The sequence below is a fragment of the Orbicella franksi genome, chromosome 8, assembly GCF_964199315.1.
Source record: "Orbicella franksi chromosome 8, jaOrbFran1.1, whole genome shotgun sequence".
In the NCBI taxonomy this organism is placed as follows: Eukaryota; Metazoa; Cnidaria; class Anthozoa; order Scleractinia; family Merulinidae; genus Orbicella; species Orbicella franksi.
The window spans coordinates 24,776,896-24,785,781 of record NC_138152.1 but is presented as its reverse complement, the minus strand read 5'-3'; the positions used below and the strand labels follow the sequence as shown (position 1 = coordinate 24,785,781).

Below are 8,886 nucleotides of genomic sequence, written 5' to 3'. Positions count from 1 at the left end.
TTTCACAGAGCGGTATATCAAGGTGGTTCGATACAGTTTTTTCTGGACCATACCTAGCATTTTCAATTGGCGTTTTTCCAACCTTCCCTTATTCTGATCGAGGTGAAAATTACACCAGTTTTTGGAAAAGAATTGAAGTTTGGTTGAATATGTTTTTTTAAGGTAATCGATATTTCCATGCAAACGGTAAACAAAAAAAAAAATGAAAATCGGTAAAGCGCGAATTTGTACGAACAGAATCTGTTATGGAAAATCTGATGCCAATTTCTGAGATTACGGTGTATGGCAAGGGGAATATGCAAGAATAAAAAATTCTGTATGTTTGATTTCGAATGAATCGCGAAAACATTTTAAAACATGCTTTTTGTTTCATGAAATTAAATGGACTCACAGAAGAACACTATTTTAATAAAATTGCTCCAAGAGACGCCAAAACGTGCTTTGCTGTTATGTTTTGAAGCCATGAAAGTTTTGTTGGTTTGTGTTTTCTTGATGTCGAGAACGAAACTTTTTCTCAACATCACTTCCATAATAAATTTAGACCATTTTTCGATTTGAAGCGCTTTTTCGAAAATTCTAAAAACGGCTTGATAGATTTTTTAAAACGTTAACCATGTATGCCTGATAATGTTAACAATTTCATTCCAAAGTTTCATCAGCATAGATACACTGGAACACTTTTAAATTTGACGATGAAGTTGGCGCTCAAGCCCACGAAAAAGTTGTGTTACAAAATCCCGATTTAAAAAAATTATGCTAAATTATTCTGATCTATGTGTGCAACATTCTCCCGTGATCAATATATTTCTCTACATTACCTAAATCCAAATTTACGGAATGTTGATCGGAATAATAATTGGTATATATTTAAGCAATAGACCACAAGTTTCTATGGTTTATAGGCTGATAAACCACGCGGGATGTTGCAAGAACACGAGAAGAATTCGTAAATCACTCGCCTGTGGCTCATGATTTACGAATTCCTCGAGTGTTCTTCCAACATCTTGGGAATATGCAGACCTCCCAAGAGCATTTCACAACAATAGTTTAAGCAAAACGTGGGGGGTAAACAGAGGGAATCATGGACAATTGGAAAATAGAGACTCGTTTTGAAACAGAGGCACAAGGTGGGCTATTGGTTTGGTCTTTGCCCTCATACTGGCGAATATAAGAAAAACTGAAAAATCATCAACTTGTGTGTAGTGATTTTTATGAGTTCCCTCTTCGAAAATGTAGCACTTTTAGTTTTAACTCCAATTCAAAGCAAATAACCAAATAACTTTCCATGGAAATATTGGAAAAGAAGATCTATAACAGGAATGTGTCCACTGACGTTTGGCGCCAAAAGAGGAGACGAAGATTATTAACTACTTAATCACCGAGAGTGAGGTCGTTACGGGAAAATCTCAAACTGAGGTCTTGCCGTATTGACCGAGCGATAGCGAGGTCAATACGGTAAGCCGAGGTTTGAGATTTTCCCGTAACGACCGAACGGTCGAGGTTATTAAGTTGTTTATTATATGGCTCACGAATTAAAGGAAAAAAAATTATTCGAGCGGAAGTTGTCAATTTACATCCGGCGATGCGCGCGTTTACCGATTCATCCATCGTCTCAAACCCAGGGCAAAACTACACAGTCAATGAACTTTACCACTGTATTTCTTTACGGGAAAAATGATTGTCACAGCCCTCAAAAAGACATTTAAGTATCGTGGTGCCACAACTTGATGAGGGAGTTTTTCCAACTTTTGTGGCGAAACGTCAACGTATATAGAACTGAGACAGAAAGTGCTTCAAAATAGTCCAAACCAGCGGTCTTTCGGTGAAAGAAAATACGAACGCTTCAGAATGCACTGCTCAGAATAACTCGATCTTCGCATTCGCTTTCGACAACATATCTTGGCCTTCTTCATTCTGGGACTTATGAATGAACTTTTCAAGCCTTTTGAGCGTCTAAAACTTCCTGCAGGTATCAGAAACACTGCTACCGACAGAAACCGCTCGATTGTTTACATCTGATGATCCTGGAAGCTGATTTACACTTGCTTGTGTTAAAGCGAGGGAATCTATTTGATGAGAACTGAAACGGAGTTCAATATTTCGGTAATGTTGTGATTAAGATGATAACTTATAAGTTTCTTCGTGGTGTTCTGCTCAGGATACGTGACACATCTGCCGATGGTGTTTTTCACTTGGCGATTTTAGCTTTACTCAACACTCGGCAAACCTTGATTGTTTTTCACTAGTGCCCGCCAAGGCTACCGGTAAGTCAAAAACGACTTCTATACAAATTTTATTGAGGGAAAATCCCTAAACTTTTAGCTACTCGGAATTAAATTTACTTTTCTTACTGTTTTTAATCGGCTTTCATCGTTTCAATGCGCTTGAATTCTCCGAGCCGGGCTCTTCCTAATTTGCATAATCCGTAATCGGCCCGTGGGCATTACGGCTGCATAATGACCGCTCAGATCTCGCTCTTAGCCAATCAGAGCGCGCGTTATATCGGCCACAAGCCAAAGCCATATAATAATTTTTTGTAATGCACACCTGTAGCTGATGTCGCTGAAGTTTGTCATCGTTTCCCCAACTAACTTCCATTTGGAATTTACATCGAGTTCCTTTATTCCACTTTATTTCATGTAACTATATGAACCTCAAAATTCAACTGTCTTTCGCATTATATTAAAGAGAACTGTTCAGCTATACTGGTTAGTTATATATAGGAGCAGTTTCAAATCTATTCCGCTTAATATGTATTTTTAGGAAATCATTGCCGATTTAGCAGCCATGGTACGGGAGCTGTTGATTCAGTTTTATCGCTCGACGAGACACAAACCCGTGGGGATTACTTTTTATCGAGATGGAGTGAGTGAAGGGCAGTTTAGACAGGTACGAGAGAAGGGCAGCTCAAAAGATAATACTTTACAGTGAAAGAGAAAACAGATTTCTCGTAACGTTATTGTTTCTTTCCCTTTTCGAGAGGTGTCCAAACTTTGATCGCCAAAGTTCCAATTATATACTGACTAACTGATGCTTTAGGGCCTCCCCAGGCTAGACACTTAGTTGTCTACAACTAAATGTTATCGACAACTAATTGTGTCCGATGCGAACATTCCACACATTGAAGTGTTAGTTGTTGCTAGCTAACTCAGTCTAGCGAGAGCTTGGGAACTAACGTTCACTGCGCATGCTCACAACACAAAGCGCATGCTCAAATGTGTGTTATGTTTTAATAGTTGTCGACAACTAAACCAATGATTCCCACACAGGGGAAAAACGGTCGAAACATAGTTGTCGACAGCTTGTGTTTGTCAACAACTAAAGCAGTTTCCCTTTTCGAAAAGGGAAAGTGCTTAGTAAGCTCTCGACAACCACAAATTTAGCGTTTAGTTGTCGTCAGCTCATCTCACAGACTACGTTTTTTAGTTGTCGATAACAGATAGTCGTTGACAACTAAATGGCTAGTCTGTGGAGGCCCTTATTAGCTGACTAGGAAGTCTAGTAACTACGCGGAGGACAACGTCGATTAAAAACTGAAGTTCTATTTTATCTTCGAATCGCAAACTGAATATGGAACACGTAAAATGCGAAATATCAATTTCAAAAATTATCTGTCGTGGTTAACGTTCTCCAGAAAACTCAGAATTTGTTTATTTCACGTTATTGTTTTGCAGAGGACGGCAACGAAATGTACCAGGAATTAACGCACGTGCACAGCCATTGTATTGCTCATTTAACTTTTTTTTTTAGCGATGTTGCCGTTGTCGTTGTGGAGTTCTTAAATTCCCTACCGTGTGGGACGCGCGGTGGCCTCATGGTTAGCGCGCTCGTCTCCGGATCTAGTGTTCCGGGTTCAAACCCTGGCCGAGGTCCTTGCGCTCTTCTTGGGCACGACACTTTACACTCACAGTACCTCTCTCCACCCAGGTGGATAAATGAGTACCGGCGAATTTAATGCTCGGGGGTAAACCTGCGATGGACTAGCATCCCATCCAGGGGGGGAGCAGAAATACTCCTAGTCGCTTCATGCTACGAACCGAGATAGGTTTGGCCCGATGGGCGACCCAGACTTAAAATTACGTTTACTCTAGCGGACTGATGAGTTAAGAAGTAATTTATTTTGCATTGTATTGGAAATAAAGTTGCCTTGACGTGTTATTCGTTGCCAGGGCCTGTGCCACGAACTGAAGGCAATCCGCGAGGCTTGCATCAAGCTGGAGGTTGGGTACCAGCCTGGAATCACGTTCGTTGTGGTGCAAAAACGACATCACACACGATTCTTCTGTCAGGACGAAAAAGACCGGGTATGAATTTGCTCACTAACAAAAATATATTTTGTATTTTAACCGATTGTAAAGACTTGCTGTTTGTTTTTCGATTCTATCTTCGGCACAGGTTAGCCGGCCTGAATAAGGCTTTTTGTATTGTCTCTCAAGTTTCATATTTTACTTGTTTTAGTGTGGCAACAGTGGGAATATCCCGCCAGGTACCACTGTGGATAGCGGCATCACACATCCCACTGAGTTTGACTTCTATCTGTGCAGTCACGCTGGTATTCAGGTAACGATAAGCTATGTACTCTATGAAGTTAACCAGAGACAGAGGCCTGGTCCACAGTACACTGGAGATATTTGAAAACGTAACAATCACCGGTCGTTTTGGATTTGTGTTTGAGGAAAACTGAAGCAGGGAAATCACATGATTCTCGTGACGTCATCTTTTTTGAAAAGCTCCGTTTTCAAAATGTTTCCGTCCACTCTAAGACGAAAAGCCGGCGCTTTCAAATTTCTTCGGTTAGAAGGTCTAAAAATAACCTGAGAGAGATGACCTTTCCATTCATCTTCTCTCTCTAATGGTCCTTTATTGTCAATGAAATTTTGTTTGTCGAAAAAGATCATGTAAATTCCTGTGCATTGTTACGCGTCCGTTCACCTACTGTACAACGAGACTGTCAGACTAACACGTACAAAGGTTTTGTAGTTAATTAACAACGTCACAAAGTCGGAATAATAATGAGAATGGAAATGCACCAATAGCAGCGAACCAAGGTGCTACAAAAAGCGGCACGCAACAATTGACCTCATCGCCTGATGTATAGCAGTCGAAACGTCGCGATATACATCTTACAGTGACTCTATCGTAAGACAAACGAGTAAAAATTCATCTATCCTTTCTTACACCACGATGAATAATAGACTCATCTTTAATGACATTAATTTACCTTCTTAGACTAGCTTGGTTAGATCAGCGTCGTGTTTCACTAGCCCTCGACGCAGCACCATAGTTTCTTAAACTAATTGCTTGACCTGTTCACTTGTAGGGAACAAGCCGACCGTCTCATTACCGCGTGTTGTGGGACGACGACAACTTCAAAGCTGGCGAGATTCAGGCCCTGACTTACCAATTATGTCACACCTATGTGAGGTGCACACGAGCCGTGTCTATACCAGCCCCAGCGTATTATGCGCATTTGGTGGCGTTCAGGGCGAGGTTCCACTTGATAGAGAGAGAGAAAGAAAGGTGAGAAACGTTGGAAGGAAATAAAAACATGCCTGCATGTAGATTATAAGGGTTCGTCTCAAGTCTGGAATTTTGCATGTAAGGTAGCACTCTGCAAGGTAGTTTTTCAAGCATGGAAGTGGCACCCCTGGGACCAGAGATGGTTCACTTAAGAAAGTTATCTGCTTACAGGAGGTTGAAAAAGTAGGGTTTGTTTTTGGCTGGCTCAATAACCAAATATCCGCTTACGACGGGAGGTGCCCGCGTCCAAGTCAGGTGTCCGTCATCGTTGACAATCTCATCCCCAGTCTCCTGGCCTTCTGTCCACGGTGACCAAACGCCCGACGTTCTGAATAACATCAAAAGCCGGAACCAGAAAATCCTGCTTCCGGTTTCATTGTAGGCGTGCGTTTAAGTTCAATAGTGGTTTTTGAACATCCGTAGAGAGAGTAACTGCTGTGACTAATGCTGGGTAAGGATCGTGACCTCTAGTAACGAGATTGCGGGAAAGGCAGTTTTTATGGCTATGTGTGTATGCGTGGTGTACCTGTATAAGCCCTGGCGTTTAACCGGAATATAAAAAAACGAGTTTGAAACGAGCTATAGCTGTACAGTTTGATCGAAATAGGGTTTTAATTACTTTGAATTATCATAATAAAACGAATTCAAAACAAGGATTGTTAGAGGAGGTCTCGTATTCGGGGTGGGGGGTGGAGGGGGGGCTTAATACTGGATGTAAATTTTATTTAAAGGTAAATGGGTCTATAACGGGGGGAAGGGGTGCTTATAAGCGGGAGGGGGCTTATTGCCGGTTTTCATGTGACGTCATCAATTTCCAAAATGAGAAATTACCAATCCTTGTGAAGTTTTAGTTTCATCAGATGTAAGACCCTCTAATAACTTGACGTTTTGCAACGTTTAAGCCCGACAGGGTTCCTCATTATGTGATGGAGCACGTCGGAATTTCCAAGTTTATGCGTTACGTGACATTAAAATGGCGGCTCGATGAGGCTGTCGAGTAAGTCAAAAGATGAGTTATTGCTCAAGTTTGTACTAACTAAACAGTTCTTGCTCTAGACAAAGTATTAATTTCAATGTATCGGAGCTCTAGAGTGATAACGTTTCGTTTCAATGGCAAAACTCAATGACAGATGTTTCTGTTACTTTACGGCCGCCATGTTTGTGTCCCTCCGAGGGGCACAAACATGGCGACACCACACAAAGCTCTATAAATTTGAGTGAAACACTTTTCCGAATAACGCGCGGATGGAAAACCGTACAGACTTAAAACTTGGCGAGGTTATTTATATATCAATCATCTTTCATATCTCAGCTTCTTGACTTAATTTATTGAATGGTTACGATTTTTATTTTTGATGGCGTGACACTGTAAACCAGCCATAAGCGGGAGGGGGCTTATAAGCGACAGTTTATGGTTACCACTTTGCAGGATAAACTCTAAGGATTCATTTTTTCTACTGCAAAACTTTGTTTCTGTTTTGGAAGTTGTTCGGGTTGGCAAGCTTTTTCTGTGGACTTTTTCACTCATGTCCAATACTGTCGAGTAGATTCCATCGGAAAAGAGAACTTTCTATTCGTTGTCGATCAGAAAATTACATCTCACTAGCTATTAGCTGGATATATAGCCTGTCGGATCGATCGATTCGATCGATTCGTCGAATGGACACGACCCGAAACCTGGATGTTGTCGATCGGAAAATCGCATCTCATCTCAGTAACAACAGACCCGGCGGTCCAACGTTGTCGATTCGTTGACAGGCTATTATAACGAAAGCACTGTGAAAGAGGACATAAACACATGTTGTCGGATCGTCAATAAAATTATCCATTCGACGAATCCAACGAATCGATCGAATCGACAAAGTTACACTGGGGCCCTGCCACAAAAATATGTAAGTCCCGCTAAGGAGATGCAATTTTCCGATCGACAACTGAACCTGTTGGATCGTCAATAACATTCTCCATTTGTCGAGTCGAACGATTCGTCAGATCCCTTTTTCCGATGGAATCTACTCGACAGTATTGGACAACCCTCGGCCTTTTTGAGTCTGCCTGTGTTATGATTTCTGGAAACAAGTTACAGTAAGTGAAAGAGTACTTTAGGAAAACCTTTGACTGACTGGTATATCAGGGTTGCCACAGGTCAGGAAATGGTCACTGAGGGGAAAAAAAATTCTTCAAGGTCAGGGAAAAGTCGGAATTTTATTTTGAGTCAGGGAAAATTGACAATTTGAAGAAAGGTCAGGGAAAATTGAAATAGTTTAACACGGCTGATTTAATACCATTCAAGGTTGGAAGAAACGTGGGGTCACTGTGATCTCAACGATATTTTTACTTCATGAAGAAGGAAAATTTGTCGTAATGAACGAGTGGAAAGGACACCTGTAAGTTGAGATCAGAAGCCGCTGCTAGATCTGACGTTTTGTATTTATTTGATCAGGAAAATGTTATTTTTGTCGGGAAAAAGTCAGGGGATTTCGAAAAGTGATGTCTTTGGCAACCATGTTTATGGTCCACAGGGAGATCAATACCAAGCATATGACCACTGCACGTGGCGCACAAAATCCTGACATGATACTTTTGTTTTATTGTAGTCACGACAATGGTTCATCGTGTAGCGGTGGGCATGGAGATGAACGGAGTCCTCAGATATTGGCCAAAGCTGTTCAAGTTCACTCTGAAATGTTGAAAGGGATGTACTTTGCTTGAGGACACTCTGTGTGATATACACAACACTTGCAACAGCTTCAAAGCTGACGAGATTCAGGCCCTGACGTACCAGTTATGTCACACCTATGTGAGGTGCACACGAGCCGTCTCTATACAAGCCCCAGCGTATTATGCGCATTTGGTGGCGTTCAGAGCGAGGTTCCACTTGATAGAGAGAGAGAAAGAAAGGTGAGAAACTTTGGAAGGAAATAAAAACATGCCTACATGTAGATTATAAGGGTTCGTCTCAAGTCTGGAATTCTGCATGTAAGGTAGCACCCTGCAGGGTAGTTTTTCAAGCATGGAAGTGGCACCCCTGGGACCAGAGATGGTGCGCTTAGAAAAGCTATCTGCTTGCAGGAGGTTGAAAATGTAGGGTTTGTTTTTGGCTGGCTCAATAACCAAATGTCCGCTTATGACGGAAGGTGCCCGCGTCTAAGTCAGGTGTCTGTCAGCGTTGGCCATCTCGTCCCCAGTCCCCTCGCCTTTTCTGTCCACGGTGACCAAACGCCTGACGTTCAGAGCAATATCAAAAACCGGAACCAGAAAATCCTGCTTCCGGTTTCATTGTACGCTTGCGTGTAAGTTCAATGGTGGTTTTTGCACATGCGTAGAGAGAGTAAGGGCCCTGACTAATACTGGCTGCGATTTCGCGGA

General features: G+C 41.8%; 1 protein-coding gene across 1 annotated transcript; it reads left to right on the top strand.

The window, feature by feature from the left end:
* The first annotated feature begins 2,860 nt into the window (after positions 1-2,860).
* Positions 2,861-8,229, top strand: LOC145494281 (protein argonaute-2-like). Its single transcript, XM_081473724.1, has 6 exons — positions 2,861-2,865; positions 3,751-3,817; positions 4,170-4,304; positions 4,459-4,560; positions 5,321-5,520; positions 8,115-8,229. Exons 1-6 carry the CDS (start codon positions 2,861-2,863, stop codon positions 8,227-8,229), a joined length of 624 nt encoding a protein of 207 aa, XP_081329850.1.
* The last annotated feature ends 657 nt before the right edge of the window (positions 8,230-8,886 follow it).

What these genes read in the sequence shown, in the direction of transcription:
- LOC145494281 (XM_081473724.1), top strand. An exon ending in GTCAGGACGAAAAAGACCGG is followed by an intron (nt 4,305 to 4,458) that starts GTATGAATTTGC and finishes TACTTGTTTTAG; the next exon opens with TGTGGCAACAGTGGGAATAT. An exon ending in GCAGTCACGCTGGTATTCAG is followed by an intron (nt 4,561 to 5,320) that starts GTAACGATAAGC and finishes GTTCACTTGTAG; the next exon opens with GGAACAAGCCGACCGTCTCA.